The sequence below is a fragment of the Pseudopipra pipra genome, chromosome 5 (assembly GCF_036250125.1).
Source record: "Pseudopipra pipra isolate bDixPip1 chromosome 5, bDixPip1.hap1, whole genome shotgun sequence".
Classification (NCBI taxonomy): Eukaryota; Metazoa; Chordata; class Aves; order Passeriformes; family Pipridae; genus Pseudopipra; species Pseudopipra pipra.
Window position 1 is genome coordinate 10369839 of NC_087553.1, and position 21070 is coordinate 10390908.

General features: G+C 39.3%; 1 protein-coding gene across 11 annotated transcripts in view; it reads left to right on the forward strand.

Moving 5' to 3' along the window:
- The window catches only part of PLEKHA5 (pleckstrin homology domain containing A5), a 166855-nt gene extending 155896 nt beyond the window's left edge, over positions 1-10959 (forward strand). For 10 of the 11 annotated variants that reach the window (XM_064654391.1, XM_064654396.1, XM_064654393.1 and 7 more), the window contains 5 exons: positions 1337-1495; positions 2690-2811; positions 3611-3756; positions 4940-5044; positions 8055-10959. In XM_064654391.1, the coding sequence (XP_064510461.1) occupies positions 1337-1495; positions 2690-2811; positions 3611-3756; positions 4940-5034 (522 nt within the window). In that variant the 3' untranslated portion in view covers positions 5035-5044; positions 8055-10959. The remainder of the gene's footprint in view (positions 1-1336; positions 1496-2689; positions 2812-3610; positions 3757-4939; positions 5045-8054) is intronic. The other variant, XM_064654392.1, reaches the window with a different exon arrangement.
- Positions 10960-21070: the final 10111 nt, after the last annotated feature.

The window sequence follows — 21070 nt, forward strand, 5'->3', positions numbered from 1 at the left end:
CAACTACATCTGTCATAACGTGGGTAGCCAGCACAGTGGGGGAAGGGGCCAAATCCTCTGTGCCAGAACTCAAAAGAATATTGTCCATGTCAGCATGTCCTTCAGCCTTCTGTGTGAAATCAGGGCTCTGTGGATGATAAGAACTTGACAGAACACGTGAGAAGATGTCTGAATTGAATATTTAGCTAGTAGTCTGTGCTATGAAGTCACTTCTTCTACCACAGCTTTAATTCTTCTACAATGCTATTTGGCAAAAAGCCCTAAGATGAGGTATTATGCTGTAGTAATAGTTTTTATTTTTAAAAGCATAGTTTCTGTGTCTATTGATTTTTAGAAAAGTGGTGCAACGGCATTAACTGCTGGAAGTCTTTTCGTCTGTGGTTTGGTTATTTAAGAATTGTAGGAAAAAATGGATTTTATAAATGGCCTGCTGTGTAATTTTTAAGTGATTACCATAATACAAAAGGAAGTTGCTTCACAATTGTTATTGGGAACAGCATATGATAAGGATGCAGACTTTAATTTAGGAGAATAAAGAGATTGATTTATGGACTGACTTACATGATTTCCTCTTAATAGTGTGCATGTGTTAAATCACAGGAATTCAGCCTCAAGATTTACTGCTTTTATGGCTCCCATTTTTCTCAGCCCCAGTTCTTTGATAAGATGAACCTCACTTCAGTTTGCTACTCTGACAAGATAATGTTCACAGTTCACAATCTTAAGCCACCTCTACCATCCTCCCACAAAAATTTTATATCAACTTCTTCTCTGTGCAATGGATTTTTTTTAAGGAATAAGTAATATCCTCTACTGTTATCAAATGCTATGTTGTCCTTTATTAAATCAGTTCACAGCATAGGCTTGGAGGATACCCAAGATAATTGGAGAAAGTGCACACGGGTGCACCGTGAATTTTGTGCTGAAAGCAGATTTTTATCCTTTTTCTTTTTTTTAGCCAAGAAAAGCTGTTTTATAAAAAGAACAGTGGTTATGAATGCAAGTAAGAATGCTACTAAGCTTGTGTGTGACTGAGCTAAATATGAATAAAATTTCAGAAGATAAAGGTGACATTGAAATGCTGGGGATGAAGGGGGGGCACAGGAAGTACAATAGTCTTACAGACAAAGGAGTGTCAGGCTGAACTGTTTTAAATGGTACAAAAATGAGAAAATTCTAAGTCCTTAACAATTTCCATTTTCCTTATTGCAATGTGGTGCACAGAAGGTTTTTAGAGTATTTTATTTTAACACAGTCATAGAACACCACCAGACTCAGAACTGAGACAGTGACAATTTTTGTAAGAATACATCTATATATCAATTTTGTTCCACAGAATCGAAAAAAGGATGATACTGTATATAGTAACATGAAGGAATTAGAGAGCACCAGTAGAGAAAATAATTTGAAACAAAATAATGGAAGTCCTGGAGAAGAAATAGCACGACTAAAGCACGATGGAGAACAAGAACATAATTCAGGTTTTACTAAAGAGGTACTGAACTGTCCCTTATTGAACTGTTCATCACCCTGCCTTGCAGTAGAAAAATATTTTTAGCCACAGACAGCAGAGTGTGGGAAATTGAGCCAGTTCCTTCTGCTTGGAAAATAAAGATTTCTTTTGGTATATACAGTTTTCTGTAGAGAATCACAAGATTTTGTCAGATCTGCCTACAGCTGAGACATTGAGTTCTCTTGTTCATGGCTTTTAAATATCTGTTCATTGCTTAGACTGTCCCAGTTCTTGACAATCATTTAATACACCTGAATTTTTGTTTGGTTGGCTGTAGTGCATCAAATAGTTTATGGAAAGCAGAATAAAGGTGACACAACAATTTATACATGGAAGTAGGCAATAACTGTACTTTTTGCTGTTTGGCCACTGATTTGATTTCTGTCTTGAAACAGTTTCAGACTCACTTGGCAGTGAATTACCTTGGTGTTTCTGGTGCTAAAGTGCCCTGAACACTCAGCAAAACCAGGCTGATTATGAGAAATAGATTACTGGAGTTGTTTTTGCATAATCACGTCCTGCTTATAGTTTAATATTTTTTAAAATATTGTGTAGAGGTTTTTTTCTTCATCTGTACCTGTATTCCTCAATCATCCTTTGCTTTTCCTTTTCCTCACTCACTTTTCCTTTCGTTTTCCTATTTTATATTTAGTTTTTATAAACATATCTCTGATGGAGAATGGTAAAAAATCAAATAACTAACTTCTGTTTTTATTCTTCAAACCCACTTTCTCTTGAGAGTCTGTTCCTTTGTTAAACATGTAAATCTTTTAAAGGAAAATTATGTCATACACTTATATTGGCTATATCTAATCAGACCTTTAAGGGCAGCATTCAGCCCTATCAGCAATATATTCCAGTATCTGGAATCTCTGTTGGCACTGTAAATAGATGGATAGCATGAAAAATAGGCAGGCTGCAATCCAAAGAGTTCAGATAAGTTCTGGAAGTTATTTAGTCAAGCCCTGCCCATTGGCTCTGGTATAAGTTTCAGGATAACTCTATTAACCTGAGTGGTATTGATAAAAATTTCTTAAGTTATGTAATTCTGAGTTACTAAGTATACATGATGGCAAAATTTGTCTGTTAATAAAACTGTTTCCTGGTACTGTATTTCTTATCTGCCACTTAGTGTGTGTTACAGCTTTTTGTTTCATGATTTCAATTTTTTTATAGCTGTCAAAAACTGATGAGCTTTTATCAGATGCACATGTTGCATCTGACTCAAAAGAAGTGAGTAATGAAGAGAAAGCAGAAAAGAAAAATAAATTGGAAGAAACACATGATGGTGATATAAGGTAAAAATAAAACAAGATGTTCAGAGGCTATTTTAAACTTGCACATTTTATTTATTAGCTGAACGGACCAGGCAACTGCCATAAATACTGAAAAGGTAGATTTATATGTTTCTGAGTGGTTTACATATAGGGAAATCTGGTGAGAAGCTTAACTGCTGCAGGGGGTCAGTAAGAGGTGATGAGTTGGTGGGTGAAACAATGTTTATTTTCAAGTATTGCCCCAGTGATAAACAGAATATGTTCATAATCCTTGTTTGGCCTTGTTATGTATTTCATAATATCAGTTCAGGCTTTGTATCAGTTAATTGTGAACACTTCAGCCAGGGCTTCCATAGCAAGCTCTTTACTGCTGGTATTTAGGAGCAAACTAAACAACTTATTTTACATCTCCTGCTTTAATTTTCACTTCACTGTTTTGAAGCATTGCAGAATTAGAGGGATATTACGTCCTGGATATTTCTCTCTAAGGATCCATAACTTCTGTGTGAGTTGCACTGCAGGTCCTAAATGAGTTCTTACATTAGGTCATAACTTTCTCACAGGACCCTTCAGCAGTAGAAAACTGCAGGAGGATGTAAGGAGAGGAATTAAATTTCGAGTGCCTTTTTTTTTTTTAAGTGTAGCTACACGAAGTAGAAGGCTTCCAAAATGAGTGCTCGGTTTATTCTACGCGGACTTGCAAGTTGCAACTTTTTCCTGTTAACGGGAGAAAATTAAATGATAACTCCTGTACTTAGTGGTTAACACCTGAAATTAAGTTGGAGCGAGTTCTAAACGCTCTGTGCTTTTTTTTAACCAGCTTGCAGAGTGTGACCACAGTTACAAACCACAAACCCAAAACCAGCTCAGAAGAAAGTGAAGTAGTTAGCGTTCGAGATCAAGAAGGGATTATGTCTTCATTTGAATTAGCAGCACAGTCTTCAAAAGGAAATCAGGCAACAGCAGGTATGGAAAAAGAGTTTGGACTGAAGCACAGCTTACACAGTACATATGTAAAACTTTATTTCATTTTGGTTATGTCTTTTGATGCTCTGAAACCCTTGTGAATTGAAAGTGCTGAGCTAGTCTACATGTCAAGTGCAGAGGTTTATAATGCAGAGAAAAATAGTTTCCCACTGGACAGCTACAGAAATTCCATTTTTCTGAGGTTTTAATGTAGATCTTACAGTTGCATTTAATTTCAGGGATTTAAATAACTGTTGCCAGAAATTAAGTCATACTGTAGTTGTTGGTTGGAACAAACACTTCCTTATTCATCTTGTAGAACAGCATCTCAATCTGGATATGCATAGATTTTTTTACCATTGCTCCCTGCTACTGAGTGGCCTCAGATATGCCCAAGATTGTGGAATCCTCAAGAGTTTCCAGTATATCTAGCAGACTTTGAACTAGCAAGTAAAAGACCCCAGTTTGGTCACATTTTGAGGAGTAAGAAAAGATGAAGAACCAGAAAACAGTGGTACAATGACTGGTGGTGTACTACTTTGCAAGAAGAAAAGGCTGGAATAAAGCAAAATGTATTCAAAGAAGGGGAGAAAGAGAGGAGTGAATGGGGGAGGAGGCAGGAAGAAGATAGAATTTAAGACAGTATTAGGATTATTTGCTGATGGGAATGGTTAAATAAGCCAAATGGTTCAATTTATGGATATAAGAGGTGATCTGGACCTTTGTAGTACAGTCAGCAATCCTTTCTGTGACTTGATAATCAAAACCAGAACTCGTGTGTACATTTTGTAGTGCTCAGCAGAATAAAACATCTTAGTTAATCTGAGTTGGGATATAAGGGTGGGTTTGGGAGAGTATCCCAACTACTTAAATTTTAAGTTTGGTTTTTTCCTCTCTCTCTCTCTTTGCAACATAAATAACACATCAGCATTCATGTGTTTGTTCTACTAGTTATTTTTAAGTCTGATAAATGATCTTTCTTGAGAACAAGTATTCTCTCCCCTGATGTTGTGCTTTTTGTGCTGATCAGATTTTAAGTCTTTACTTGTGTAGCTTGTGTACTGAGTTCCTGCTTATGTTTACAACGGCTTGAAATGGCGATTTTCAAGCTTGTATTTGTTGTGGCTTCTGTAACTGGTATTTTTTTGTATTTATCTTATTTCTTTTGCTGTATGACTCGCAGTGAAAAGTTTGCCTTCTTCACCAGAATCGTCATTGTCACCAGCTCCATCTACACAGACACAGCTCACAGAAGGATCACATTTCATGTGTGTATAGTTACAGAGAAGTACGTCCTTTTTTTTCCCCCACCCCTCCTGTTCCTAATATTTTTCTAAGTACATGTACTCTGGTTATTTTCTTGAGAAACATCTGTAGGCAGTACTCAGCAAGACAAAGTTACCTGTGATGTTGAATATAAGCTAACCAGAAAACAAACAAATTCATGTATTGATTTGCTTGCAAGGAGTGTATTCTCTCTCCAAGTACAAAGAGAAAGGGCTAATTGGTTTATCAAGCTGAGTTCTCCACAACTGGCAAGATAATGGCCCTTTGAATTACATGAGAGACCTGAGCTGTTCCGAAGCTGATAGTTAAGGTATGAGCATCACTGCAGAGGTGCAAATGAATCTTGATGCTTCAGTCCTGGTAATAGGCAACTGCAGCTTGGGCTCTCAGTGCTGCAGGGAATGGTCTAACAGCCTGGAGAGGTTATAGCTTAAGACAGGGGTGACTGAGACGTGACAAGCAGAAGGGGAAAAAACGGGGGTGAAAGAAACATAACAATTACAAAACTTTTTTTTTTTTTCTTTCTGTAGAGGAAGCCCTTGTCACAGTGGGTGATTGCTTCCAGGAGTCAAGTTAGAATGCATGAGTTGGGCTAGATTTACATGTTCCTACCTGTAGTGTTACCTGCTTAATGAATGGCAATGAAAATCCAAGTATGTGTGTTTGTTTATAGGAGGGTTTAACGAAATTAGTAGGATACCAGTGTGAATGCCTCAGCACTTTACCAGCGTTTAAATCAATCCACATTTCTTTGTTGTCAGGAAGTACCTGTTTAAATAAGCTTTCTGCTAAAAGAATGAGCTTTGTTTCAATGGCAATGTCAAATGCCATAGCTAATGTAACTTAAAAAAAGCTTTAAAATCGAGAAAGTTTTAAAACTGAGACATTTTCAGTCATTTAGTGTGAGGAGATCTGAAAATGCATATTCTTAATTTACCCTCCCAATATCCATTGCCAAGCTTTCATCTTAACAATATTAGACTTATTAGTCATCCCGGGCACCTTTATTATAGGAACTAAGAACAGGAATCTGTTTATACTCTTCAAAAAAAAAAACAAAAGGAAAATTATTTTAATCTTCTTTCCTTTTGAGAGAGTGGAAAATGCCATCTTCCCATTCAGTCCTGACAGTTGCTGCCTTCCTGATGGGTGTGGTCTGTCATGGTTAGATTTAGCTTGAACCTTTGTACTTTTTATTCAATTTTTTGTTACAGATCTATTTAAAAAAGATAAGTAGGACTTTTTTCCTGGAAATGCTGATTTGTGTTCATGCCTTTCAATTTCACTATATGGATAGACACACATTTATCATGAATCTCCTTTTTAAATAGGGCAAACATTCCCCCAGCAGCTCAGTTTTGGGTCATTGGTGAAACTGAAACTGCACTGCTGGATTCTGTCCGTGGCCACAGCATGCCTGTCTTGAAAGGGGAAGCAACCAGAAATCTGTCACCAGTTGCATTGAGTTGCTTTCAGTTCTTGTCATCAGCTCAGATGATCAGATCAGCAAAATCCATTTTCTTCAGGATTTGTGCTAAATATGAGACTAGCAAAAGCAAAGCCCTCATTTAGTGATCTGCCTTGCAACTTACTGCCCAAGCCTTGGCACCCTCAGCAAGGTGTATCCCAGTGGCCAGCACTGCAGCATTTCCATGTCAGGGACAGTTCTGCAAAGAGGCCTTAATTGTTGTGACAAAATGGTACATCTGGGATGGCACTTGGAAAACTAACACTCTGCTTACACATGCCTGTCCATGATGAAGAAAGCATTCCAGAGCTTCAAATGCATCCTTTGTGGCTGTTTAGTATTTGATTTGAGTTGGGGAAAAAAGCTTTCAACTATGTGCATATACATTCCACACTGCTGCATTTGATGCCTCCGTTGATTGTTTCCCAGGAGTTCCAAACCAAATTCATGCCATGAGCTGGGCTTAGCACTCATAGATGTGTGAAGCACAGTGCTTGCCTGCGGTGTTCACTGCCCCTCACCTCCTGGGGCTCTGGTTCCAGTATTCCAAGTGCTTCGTGCTTTGCTGAGAGACCTCACAGGGCTTTTAATGTGCAGGAACTCGGTGTCTCTCAGATGCAAAGGAGTCCTGGGTGGCAAAGGCAACTTCAAAGCTGCGGGATCAGCCCTGTTCACACGCAACCAAATTTTTCAGGCAGCATCTGGAAAATGCATAGTAGATTTCAGAGAATAAAGAGGTAATACCTATATTTGGCTTTTACAGTCAATTAGTAAAACGATACTCTTGGCCTGATACCGGGGGAATTTGGCATAGGAAATTGGTGGCAAAGGATACTGTAGGACTAAGGAGAAACCAGTTAACACAAGGCTACTTTCTATTTCACAGTCCTTGCTTTGCAGAGACAAATCTGTATGTTTATCACAAACACTGTTGGATTTTAAGCACAACGTTTTCTCTGCACAGTGGAGGGATAATGACATTTTATACAGCACCTGGATTCAAAGCTCAGAAACATTCTTAGTAATGAACTGTTAAAAAGTATTTATAGAAGTCCTAGCATCAATCATCAATATTCAACAAGCTCTGGGTGGAGCACTTGAACTTCAGAACACCTTTACAGCTACGCTGCCATTACGGTGTAGCATCTAAATAAGTCTGCATCCCTCTTCAAATTGTGCCTGTCATTTATTAGAGCAATTAGGATCTTTGTTATTATTGCTGATTTTTTATGAAGAACATTTGGGGATGACCATGAATTACAGGATAAAACTCTAAGAATAAGCACGCTTTTATTTGAAGTCGTGTAAATTTGAAAAAAAAAAGCTTGGCTTTGCTTCTTGCTGTCGAAATACCTTGGCATCGCTATTGTTCATCAGGAAAACAGATTTTGGAAACAACTGATTCCTAAGATACTTTGTTATGTTCTACACCTACATTGCTAGGATGAGGTCAGAAATTCTTTGCTGTGTTTAGTCCCATGAGTTGCTTTATACAACATTCTGTTGCTAAAATAGAGTAACTTAATCTACGTCTGTCTTTCAGCACCGACGGCTTCTGTTGAAACAATTCATGCCTGAGATGTATGGACCTGACCTATGAAAATATGAGAAGATATTGTACAGTATATTTTAAATCTATGAAATTCATAGTTCTGATGCTTTTGGCCACAGAGCATCGTTTTATCACTTCCTGGAAAATGTTTATTCCAAGAGAGCTTTAACTGGCCCACGTGTACACTCAACAACCTTCAGATTGTTCTCCTGATACCAGCTTGCTGCTATGATTTCTGTGCACATAAAACAAAGGCTCTTTTTAATGTGCAGCCTACAGTCAGAACCTTATTTGCTGTTCTCCAGAATTTAATGTTCTTTTAATTATGGATCATATAAGTTTACTTTTCTGCCTCTTTTAGATGCGTAACTCGGTTAATTTTACATATCACCACTAAAACTTGTTTTACACTTTTTAAACATTACAATTTATTGGTTTGACATTTTATTTGTAAAATTTTTATATATATATACATATAGATATATTTAAAATGTGCCATTTTTATTATTGCTTAGTAAAATATGTCCTGTTTCTGCTGTAATTATTTCTTGGTCAGGTTGCAATGTCAGCAGTTACTGCCACACTTCTGTCAACATAGACATTAATGTTAGTGGTTACTTTTTCTTGAATAAAATGGAGTGTAGGTATTTTGAGGTACTGGGCTTTTCCTTGGGGTTAGGGTGTGTACAGCAATAAGCAGGTTTTCAATCCAGTACTTAGTTTGTGTACAAATGTAATTATGTTCATTGTGTATATATTATACAATGAGCACATATGATGTAAGTATAAGAAGCCACTTATTATTGTTCAAAAATACGAATGTTCATATCCCATTTCTTTTATATCATATTAAATAAATGTTGATGTTCTTAAGGACTTGTATGGTTAGTGTTTCTTCCAGCAAACGGATGTCACACTGTGTTCCACCTTTTGATGTGGGGAATGCAACAATTCCTGTCTCATTGGCAACATCACCTGTCAACCAGAGTAGCAGTGACAGACTCTTAAGAGATCCCAGTCTTCCTCCACGGGAAAGAATAAGGCTGCAACACAGAACAAAAAAGACAACCTGAGACTGAGACACAAGAAATACAGGTTCAGCTCCTGACTCTCCCAGACTTGTATTGTGATATTGGAATAATCACTTAGTCATTCTGTGCCTCCATTCCCTGCCTGTTTACGTGAGAGGTAACAGCCTGTCTTAGTGGGGTGTGGTGAGCAGTAATTCAATATTTGCAAACGTTGATTGTCAAGTTCACTTGGGGTTAAGGAGAGAAGTGTGATGATTCCTTGAGGCTTTGGCATCTGCAAGGCATCTCCCAGAAACTGAAAGAAAACCTGAAATAATTTGTCTGGTGTTGTCACACTGCAGATGTTACTGTAGCTTCGCCTTCCCACCTTGCACAGCTGTCTGAATTTGCCTGAGACAAAAAGAGGTTTAGAAGAGAGTGATGAAAAACAAAACGATTTAAAGGAAAGCTTTTGAATCTGGGAATTAAAGCTGAGGAATCTTTCACAGGTTGAGGCAACTGCTCTGTGCTTGGGTGCATGTGTGTGCCATAAGTGGTAAGGCAAGTTTCACAAGAAGACAACTGCCAGCTCCTGTTGCGCTTTTTTTATCGTACAAATCATATCCTGATCAAGTTAATATTGCTGTTCTAGAGACTGTATAATTCATTGTGTTTTTCCATAGAGGAATGCCTGAGATTAATGCACAGTTTGAAATAACTCTATCGTTGCCTCCCTCCCCAAGTAGGAGTTTGTGTTCCTGGGGCTCTTTGCTACAAAGACACAGAGTACACTGTCTGGCTACCTGTTCTTCTGCCATTTTCTTAGAAAAGTGAAAAAACAGGAATCAGAATTTAGCAGCAGAGCTTGGAAAGTCACAGGGAAAGAGGTGGCTAAAGGAAAGAAAATGAATCATGATGCAGGTAGACAGCATCCATCTGAAAATTTGTCCAAATAGCCATCTTTTTTTTTTTTTTTGGAGCAGTAGCCCTAAATTAGTGCATCCTTCCTTCCAAAAAATAGAGTGAAGGAGAGGAATGTGATAGTTTTTTTTTTTTGCTCAACCAGCTGAGGTTTAAGTTCAGTGGCATCACTGGAACACCTGAGGCAAAGCAAATAGGACACACCCTGTTCTCTCCCTAACCCTTCTGGTGAGATCTGTTTGCTGTCAAATTTTGCAATCTTTCTGCCCTTGCTGCCAAGAATTGCAACCAACAAAGGAAAGAATGACTAAGTGATTTTTGGACATTTATAGATGTTGGCTGTGTTTAAAGCATTAAAGGTTTGGTGTATCTGCAAGGAATGTGCAGTTTGTACTGAAGCTGCGTGGAAGAATTAGCAAGTTTTGCTGGTATAATTGTTGGCAAAGATAGCAAAGGTAAATGATGCAGGAATGTAGTAATGCTCATAGACTACAATTTCACTTCCTGTGGGCACTTTCAGCAAAGACTTGGAGTTTCATTGGGTGCTTTATTTTTTGTCTTACAGAAAAAGAAAATATGGCTTTGTGTTATCACAGAGCATCTACTGTTTCTTACCTCATCAGAATAACTCATCCCAATGATCATACTCCTGAGATATAGAAATATCAGAATTCTGATATGGTCAGCTTTCAAACATCTATTTTAAGTTTGTATCTAGGATATTTTTATATTTCTGACTGATTGCTTTATTGGCTATTGCACTGACACTTGTATATATGGAACGTGCTTTTTTTCAAAAGCAGGAGTCCTTAGGAATAATGCAACACATTCTCTACAGATGTTCATGCTTTTCAGAACCAATTACATCTATTTTTGTCTTTTGTTCACCATTTGCATTGTTCCAAGGCTACTAGAGAATGTGATTCTTTTAAGTCCCTTAATAAAGTGACATTACTCAACAGTTATAGTTGGTGTCTTGGCAGTTTTTGTATGTTGTGGACTGGCTCAAAGAGAAAGACCTCACTGGGCAGTTGAAACCCAAACCTGGTTTATGTTATTACTGAGGGGGGAAAAAGTAGTCTTCAGTTCATATTTCCTCATAAATAATCTGTAATAAAATTAATCCAATAAGGTTCTATTTTCAGGAAATTGGGGTGGGGAAAATAAACGTTTCTGTCTAAATCACAGTAATTGGACAGACCGTGACAGAATTACTGCCCACCCTCTTGGATTCACTAAATGTACCAGGAATACATACATGAAAAATATTAATGAATTACACTGTTAGTGGTAGATCTACTAAATTCTTTAGAACTAGGGCTGGTGGGTTAAGTTTTATCCTGGTCAAGCAAAGCAGCAGAATAAAAGATCTTTAATCAATGGTGCTGTTGGATAAGTCTTACCTTAAACTTTTCATTATATTGTAACAATAAGGTGGAGGGTTTTTTTTTTTCCTTTTCTAATAAACCATAAGTAGTACTCATTCAGCTCTCAGAAGTGAGTCATCATGTCTTTTCTGCACAATGCTATTTGATCCCTGGATTTTGCTATACTTATTTTCTGAAGTTATTCTGCCTTATTTCACTTTGATTCCTCAGTTAAAATGTTCTTTTCCATCCTTTAGAAAGTTGACATTTAAATGGCTGATAAACAAATTGTCCATACCTGGCATTAATAATATATTTGAAACAACTTAATTTAACTTTTTTAAGGATGCACGTGGAGATAACAAAGCAACATCTGGCCTTCATTTCTTCTAAAGAACATTATATATGCTTGCTATTATATCCTAGGAGCTGTTTAGCTTGTCCATATGGGAACACTGAAGAAGCTGCCACAAAATAAAATGGAATATACTGGTGGCTGAAAACAAATGCCTGGCCCAAAATGAAGGCTAAGAGCAGCTGCTTTCTGAACTTGACACGCACAACTTGTTACCCAGCTGTTCCAGATGTGTCAGCATTCAAATGTTACTTGTGGAATTAAGGGTTTGGTATTTTTATTTTTTTTTTGTGCTGTTTCTACATTCTGTGGTATGCCAAAGAAAATGTTTTTAAGTCTGTCTAAATATTACTTGGCTGCTGTGGTAAAACTGCAAGAAACTCTTTTAATTGTAGCTATGGGTAAGTGACATCAGCACAGTGGTTGCTAATTGGCTCATGTGGCAGCCTGGCTATGGATGTGTTTGGAACACTTACTTAGGCTGGATTAGGTTCTGTTTGGGATAAAAGAAAAGCCATAAGCAAATGGTGCTGTTTCCAGTGGACTGAGGTAAGAGTATATCTGGACAAAACCAGATGTGATATCATTAACTTCTTTATTACTGAAACCAAACCTAAAATAAGGAATTAATTTTTTGTTTTTGTCAAATTCTATCCAGATCCCTGTTCTATGGAACGGGGAATACTTCAAAGAATTTCAGACTAAAAATGGAAACACGCTCCTGCTCTTTTGAAGGTGAAATGAGTACAAAAAAAAAAAAAAAGAAAAAAAACCAGCAGAGCCTGCAGGTTTAGCTTTATATGTAGAACAAGTGGGATTTACTTATGGCCTAGAGATTTGATCAGTGAAAACTTTCAGAAAAACACCTCATCCTCATCAGTTGTCATCTGGTAGCTTTCCTGAGTCTCAGTGTAAAGTGACTGGTACTGTGCAGGTCTCTCTTCTGCAACTTTAAACCCATTTCAGCCCAATTTGTAAAATGCTCTGCATTCCTTATCGTGGAGGAAAAAATTGCCTTTTCCATACCACAGCTGTCTGTCCCCTACATAAGCAGCTGAATCCAGGCCATCAGTTTCTTGCTTGGAATTGCTAAAAACTGGAGGTGCTTATCATCTTGAAAGATCAAGCTCAAAGCATATCAGGTGAGGCACCCAACATTTCCTAGTAACTCGCTTGTGAATCTCTCTTATTTTCAGCAATAGCTGCTATTTAGAAAAAAAAATATTTTTTCCAAGTAGTAGTCACGTTGCTAGAAATCAAAAAATAAGTAGGAGGTACAAACAAATATGTAAGAATTTATTTGATAACATTGTCATTAATTGACAAGAGTACATTTCAAAGCAATTGAGTAGAAAAAAAAAGCTGCAAAATTCAGCAACTCAACTCATAGATCACCTCTTTACAATATGAATTTCTGGTGGGTCTTGACACTGATTACACTTGTAGTCGACTGCTCTGTATTGTGCAACTTTCTTGGTAAATTCCCAAGTCAGCCAGAACATGGAGGCTGTTTCAGATGTTTTAGCTTTAAAGATGAATGATTTTTATTTTCTTTTTTTTTTTGGTATTTTCATGCTCATCCAGCAGTCTAGGAAGCAGCTGTTAGCGGCTGTCGGGTTTATTCTTTTTATGCACTGAAATGGTCACATCCAGACAGTGGGGGAAAAAAGACAACTGAACTTTCTGATTAATGTTTTCTGATGTTTGTGGCTGCTGCTGTTTTGTGTTTGGTTTCTGGCTACCTGGAGACTGCCTCAGAGGGTTTGCACATGCAAGGGCTGGTACTGCACGGAAGCCAGCTTGTGTAGGAGTGAGGACTAGATGAAGGTGTCGTTTTGTGAGCAGGGAAATTGCCTGGAACCATAAATCACCTTTGAATAACATTTCTGGGCTGTTTTCTTAGCCTGTGCCAACATACCTATAATATTTTGTAGCTACTGTTTCTAGTATATTGTGCCTACAAATAATAAGTATTTTGAATAAAGACAAAGTGCCTGGATAATGTGATTGCTATTTACAAGGTAGCAGCTACAAATTAAAGAAAACCAGCCTCTCAGCCATTTAGGAGATTGTCTTAATGAAGAGGAATTGGTAATACTCGTGGATTGCAACACTGAGAAAACCACATTTGCTTTTATAAGCTGATTCTTTGCAATATTGGGGGAATAACAACTCTGAACTCACAGTGTTTTATTTTAAAACTTTTATTTCGTGCTCCTAAAGCTATTCCATTCTGTGTGATCAGCTAAATATAACCTAGCTAAGCTCTGCTTCATTTCCAACATCCCGAATTTAGGACAAGGAAGAACAGAGGTCATGACATTTTGATCATTTTTGCCTCATTAAAATCTTATGGACCCCAAGGAGCACAGCTGGGTCATGTTTGTAAAAGGTAGGACTCTAAAGCCTTGCTTTGAGCCATGCCTGTTTCACAGAAGTGCTCTGCACGAATTACCCTGTACATCCTTCCCTGGCTGGCTGGTTCCAGGCTACAGCACTTCAGTTATTTCACCTTTGAACAGAATCCCTAACTTTTACAGCATTTTCAGGCAATTAATCATAGGCAGCCTGTGAAGTCTAAGATCTCTTTACAGCTGATGGCTCCGAACTGTTAGGAGGATGACAGTATCCAGGAGTGAATCCTAGTTAAAGCGTAAGCACTCCAGGCTCCCTGGGTAATTCCCAAACCCTCGGATGCTGTAGCTGCATGTTTGAATGCAGCAAACCAGATTTCTATTAATTTGATTAGATGGCCTTCTCCAACAGCTGTTGAGGAGCTGTTGATTTTAAGGATGCCCAGCAAGCAGGATTTGTGTTCTGAGAAGTGCTGCTGGCAATCAATATTACTGCAAGAGGAGGCTTTCCCTCCCACAGCCCTCCCTTTCTCCTGCAGCTGTCGGTAGGCACGGACTCACTGGCTTGTGCTGTAAAAACAGTGTTATTACCTGTTGGCCTTGATGCAGAAGCAGCCAAGCTAAGCTTCCTTCCAGTATCTGCACTGGGGAGATAAGTTGCGTTAGGAGGGGAAGCAGGAGATGAAGGGCACGTATGTTATCGGTCCAAGTTCAAGTGCTCACCCAGAAGGACCCCGGGAGAACAAAGTTAGCCCGGCTGCAGCTGCTGCTGCTGCCTTCCCACTGCAGCTTTCCTCCTTTTCCCTCTCTGCCTGTGCCTTTGTCCTCACGGCGTGGCTGCCATTGTGTGGCAGTTTTTAAGGGATGAAAGCGAAGGATTGCTGATGGGTGACATGATAGTGCTTTAAATGGGAATGCAGATCGGTCCCAATGCCGCCCGATAGAGTAACGAGGACAAAGCAAGTGGCGGCGGCACAATGGGCTCGGGATGATCGCCGTGGCCGTGGGGGGCTGACAAAAGAAACAAATAGCAACACGAGTTTTAAAAAAAGTCCAGAGCTGTCAAAGGTCCTGTGGGCTGAGAAACTTTGTAACTTGCAAGCTGTGCAGATGTGGCCGAACTGCAGCTGACCTGTCATCTTAGTGATATTTAGTATCCCTTTTTCTTCTGACTTTCTGGGAATCTGGGTGCTGAGCTCGCGCAGGAAATCGGGGATTACAAACTTGTCTGAACTTTTCACTGCCAGACATTAACATGCGGATGCAGCAGCCTGTATGTAAATGATGTTATCTGAGCTGGTTTATGCATGTGTTTCCAGGATAAGAAAGGAGATTATTTCATTGTGTGAACTAATTACCTGTGAAGAAAAAAAATTAGAGCCTTTTTAATGTAAATGCCAGGCTGTATTTTTATTAACCTTCATATTCAGTGATGCACTGTTGTGTATTTATTGTGTATTTTCAAATGTTAAGGACTTGATCCTTTAACCTAAATGAAAGAAGTTCTTGATGTGACTTTGCATAAACAGGTTTCTTTGCAAGGTTGTAACCACATCTTCCTTTGCCCATAAAATGAAGTTGCTTCACCAACCATAAAGTGACTTTAAGCATCATCATATTGCCAGTTAATCGTGCACAGCAGCAATTAAAGATAAAAAGGGGACAATCATATTACATTGGAACTACAGGACAAATTACTGCAAAACGGAGAAAATATGCTCTTGTCCTAATCCACAGTTGCAGGCAACCAGGGCAACAGAATTTGTGTTCACACAGCAAACCTGAGCACAGATGGGAACAGCCCTTTTGGTTTCAGGTGGACAGATTGAATGATTTAAAGTTAAACATGCTCATCCTGCAAACATTATGATGCAGGAGAGAATTTGTGCAAGAATCTGATCTCTTGTGGTTACTACATCTCAGCTGAAATTCTGTGTGTTGCTTATTAATAGTCTAATTAGATACAGGAGGAGGGGAGTAACTTTCAAGTACTTCATGTTTTAATATTTGTGTAGCTTTTAAACCAGCATTTATTTTGTCATACTTTGTTAAGCATGATGTAAACTGGGTTGTTGAGTTTTTACTACAGAGCACAAGCTGATGAGAGTACCTTGCATGTAATGGAAATGAATATACCTGCAATATGCCAAAAGAATTAGCACAGTACAGTGCAGGTGGTGGACTGAGATCCTAGGGCAATAAAAGAAACTCCCAAAATCTGTATTAGTATGTGAAAGGCCTCCAAAATGTGCACTGTTATAAAAAAATCTGAAAGACAAGTGGTTCACAGACATTGGTCCTGCCCTTAATTTATGTTTTATCAAGGATGGTGAGGGGAATGTTTGGGGTTTTTTGTGCTGTAAAGTCCCATTTTAAATTGGCTGCTTTGCTATCTCTCTACGTGAAACTTGTGCTTGAGAAACTGGGATGTGAATGTGGCTGAGGCACCTTTGTGTAAGATCACGTCCTCAAGGTAGCAGGGAGAACAGAAACCATGGCCTGAAGTGGTGCCAAAGGATTTTCCTTGGAAGAAACAAGGCAGAACTAGGTCATCTCTCTCTACTGGGCTGCTACCTTAATGCTTTTCAGTGCCTGAGTTACACTTCTATAATACATACCTCTTTGTTGTACCTCTTATGCACTAGCACAACCTAAATCAAATACTTTTCTCAACTTAAAGAGTCCCCAGTTTTATGTGAAGATACATAGGCATGAATTATAAGATTCACCACATTTAAAATTAGGTCTTTTTGACCTTGCTGTAAAAAGTTTCCTATATTTTCCAGGCTTTAAATAGCTGAATCCAACTTTTCACCAAGATAAAACAAATACTTATCATTGCCAAACACAGACAGAAATTCAGCTGTAAAGATGATGGTTCTGATAAATTATCCAGTTAAATGCAATATAAAGCAAACTGCTGCTAAGAATATATAGTACCCCACTTCCCTACTGTAATTTAAATACTGTAGTTGGTGGTTTTGGGGCACTGAACTGCCTAGAAAAACTAGTGGATAGTATCTGTTTCTTGAATACAGTTTACATGTGTCACTAAGCAAAAATCATTAAGCACATAATGTTCATCTTGACTGAAAAAAAGCAGTTTTAAAAGACTGAATAGACTCAAAAGCATTATGTCACTAAAAGCCAGGCCCACCTCTATTGAGAACATTCCATGTGTATGTATTACAACAGCTTTCACTGGAAGACAACTCTACCTCAGAGCAATCCTGGGAAAGAGAGTCTATTATGCATATCCTGACCATGGATAAATTGCTGCTGAACAACATGATAAAATGCTTTGCTCACTCCTATCCAGTCTGCTGTTCAGAGAATCTGGGAGCAACTGAGCTGGGACTGGAATTCATGAGAGGGGAATCGCTGCTTTGCCTATTAGAAGACATGCAGCATGTCTGTAGGGCACATCATCGGGGCATTAAGCTAATTTAGGTTCTACATCTCCCAGTTCTGCAATGTATTCTTGGCTTCCTGAGAGAGTGAACCTCTGAACTACTTAAATTCTGAATTATGGAGAGGTCACAGTGCAACTTAGACTCTCCTGTGTGGTACGTGCCGGGTCCCCACCTCCCAGCAGCCATCCACCATAAGCCAGCGATCTCAGGATTTGCTCTGAGTTCCTCAGAACTCCTTAGTTCTCCAGCTCTCAGGCTGAGTTTGACAGTCAGGCCCCACCGAGGTCAATGTGAATTTTGCAATCAATACCAGAGAGGCTGAACTTTCGGACAAGGCTCGTAGAATTCACCTGAGAGCACACATCTCTGATTATTTAACTTGCAAAAAAGGTGGCTGTTGTGAGATTGGGTGTAAAGCACTCAGTCATGGTTTTCATTCCAGTAGTGATAATCAGTGGGAGCATAATGCAAGTTTCCAATTGTCCATATTTCCAGCTGCCTCAAATAAACAGCATCGAAACTCCATCAATATGTGCACAGCCAAAAAGAGCTCGCTTTCTCTTTCCTTGTTTACATCATGAGGATTTCACCTATGCAGCAATCATTTTCAGTCATTTCTGTAAAATAAAACTTCGCTGTGAATGGAATAGTCTTGTAGGTCTCCCAGAACTGGTGCTTGTGGTGATTCCAGTGGGGCAGTTGGCATAGATGGCAGGTTGCCTGACTGCAGTGTGAAGGATGATGCATTTACTTAGGTTGGAATTGCCAGAGATGAACAGGTAAGATCCCACCTTTGTCAAGAGTGTGACCCCAAGGAGCTGATGCTGCCACAGAAATTCTCTCAGCTTCTTGCCCCAAAGCTGCCATGAAAACTCCACAGCGTGGGCCATCATCCCAAACATCACAGTCAGACACGCTGGCCCCTAACTGAGGTCAAAGGAATGGCAGTTGTTACATCCAAGGAGTTGGACTGCAAAATTAGTTTTTAATTGATTAGGTTTTCCATAGGTTACTGTTTCTTCTGCATGACACAGAAGAGAGAGAGTACAAGAAGGCTGGGTGCTGCCCTCATTAAACCAAGGGGATAAACAGAAGGTATCTGGAGCATTGAAGGGGGAGGAGGGGGTCAGGAGAGATCCATTTTTGCCAGATTGCAACTATTCCAGCTTCAGAGGACAAGAGCAGGGAAGTTTGCAGAGTGAAGCCACGGAGATTTGACAAGCAGGCATTCCCCTGGCTCTGTTGTCAGCATGCAGACAGGCAGCACAGTTCCTTTGGCACAGAATTGCTGCAGTGAGCTGATGAAGATCTTTTCAGTCCCAGGGCTTCCCAGTGCTGTCATGACAACAGCTACTTTCCCGGTGCTGCTGAAACCCCCTTTCACATTCAGTGAATGCCAGGCACAGAAAAGTAGGTTGTTCTCATCAGTCTCCCTCTCTCTCTCTCTGATTTGATTGATTGAGAATAGGGAGGGGCACTGTACTTCTACAAGCTTGGCTTATTTTCCACGAACATGATGGATCCTTCATCCTAAGGGAGAGGTTTGAAGAGTTATGAATGGCAAACAGTGTTTTAATAGCTCAGAAGACAAATGCACTATCTGTAATAAACATTTGTCGTTAATGGCAAATGACAATGAGGTTATCCTGCTGGTTTTGTAATTGTTAAATTAGTTTTGATTACTCTGAGTATGACTTCTGCTGTTCAGTGAATACCCTAATAATGGCAATTCAAGTTTTTGGATGCAAATCTAGGTTCTGGCTGCAAATCTGAACTTTTATGAAATTCACACGTTTGCTTGTGCTCAAGCCTACCTAATAATAACTTCCATTTAAATAAACTAATTCTGTATATCTCTAGCTGTTTGATAAACTTTCCATGACCTGGATTTTTCTTGTAACTTAAGCAGAGCAGTGGAGAGAGAAGATGAATTGTCCAGCTGTTAGGGTTTTGGGAAATCTGGACTTTGACACTGTTCCATGACGGTATCTTGCCCAAGGCTGGCCAGACTGTGTGATAAATGCTTCTCTTAAGGATAACCTCTCTCCCTTAAGTCTGTAGCGTGCCAAGATCTGGCAATCATGGGAAATATATAATCTCTCTTGCTTGTCATTTCTAACCTCACAGGATGTAGCAGGACCCTAAATTTGTCATACAGGCTACCAGGGCATTTCTGAATGCAGTCCTCAGTCTTTCAGGCTGCATCTAAACCTGCCTGCAGTGACTCAGTGCTTTGTCCCAGTCACACAGCTCAGCTGAGGTGCTGTGGCTCCCACCCAGGGCCCCCTTCCCATCTTTATTAATCATGGTGCAAGACACAAGTGGTGTGAACGTGGTTTTTATCCTCATGTGGAGCTGGGGCAAAGCCAGGGTATATGGTTAAATCTGGGAACCCAGAAAAATGCTGACTGGTTTTGCAGATTCAGCAATGCCTGTGTCTTTGTGTAATGTGGGAATAATATCTCAACTCTACAGAATCACAGAATAGTTGGGGTTGGAAGATACCTCTGGAGATCGAGTCCAACTGCCCTGCTCAAAGCAGCGTCAGCTAGAGCAGGCTGTCCAGGACCATGTCCAGGTGTGTTTTGAATGGAATAGTGATGCCACAACCTCTCTGGGCAACCTCTTCCACTGCTTGAGAGTGAAAAAGGATTTTTAAAATTTTTTCAATAGAATTTTCTCTGTCTCAGTTTGTGTCCATTGACTGTTGCCCTTCACCAGGCACCACTGAGTTTGGCTCCATCTTCTTCACTTCCCCTCTCAGGTATTTATACCTTGATAAGATCCCCCTGAGCCTTCACTTCTCCAGGTTGAACAGTCCCAGCTCTCTCAGCCTCTCCTCATCTGACATGCTCCACTCCCTTAATTATCTCCAGGGCCCCTTGCTGGGCCCACCACAGCATGTTCTGGGAAGCTGAGAGCTGTGGTTGGAAGGACACGTGTTCATAAGAGCTTGATCTTGGAAAAGACAAGTGATTCTTTCAAGAAAAAGAAAAAAAGGCAGGTGTGAAAAAAAGCACAAACTTTATAGCTAGATTTCTTCAAGGGGAAATTTCATTTAAATTTTATGAAACATTACTTTTAAAAACCCTAAAATTGTTCTATGGAAAACTCATATTCTAGTTATGACCACAAATTGAAGAAGGGGAGTTTTAAAGTAATCCTAGAACGTGGAAAAGCTGTTGTAAACTTGTACTCTTTCCAAGCTGTCATTTGTATTTAATTAGCATTCAATTAATGATGCATTTCTACTTGGTTGTAAAGGTTACACACCGGTTTTGCAACATGCGAGATCTTGATTACTTTTATGGTTAAGAAAAGAGTCTCCATGTGTGCAAAGAAAGCCTCTGCTCCCGACTTCACATCTACATTTTTAGAAAAAAAAAAATGGGATTTACTGCCTAGTGGGCTTGTGCAGAATCCCCCCCTCCCTCCGTTGGGATGATGTCCCCCTGGTTTTATTGTAAGGCTCTGTGGCAACTGACCTGCAGAAAATATATGGACATACTGGAGGCAACCCTGTGTGTGTGCTCAGGCACACACCTTCATTTAAGGCTGGAATCCAGCTCTGTTTTGCATAAGAATGT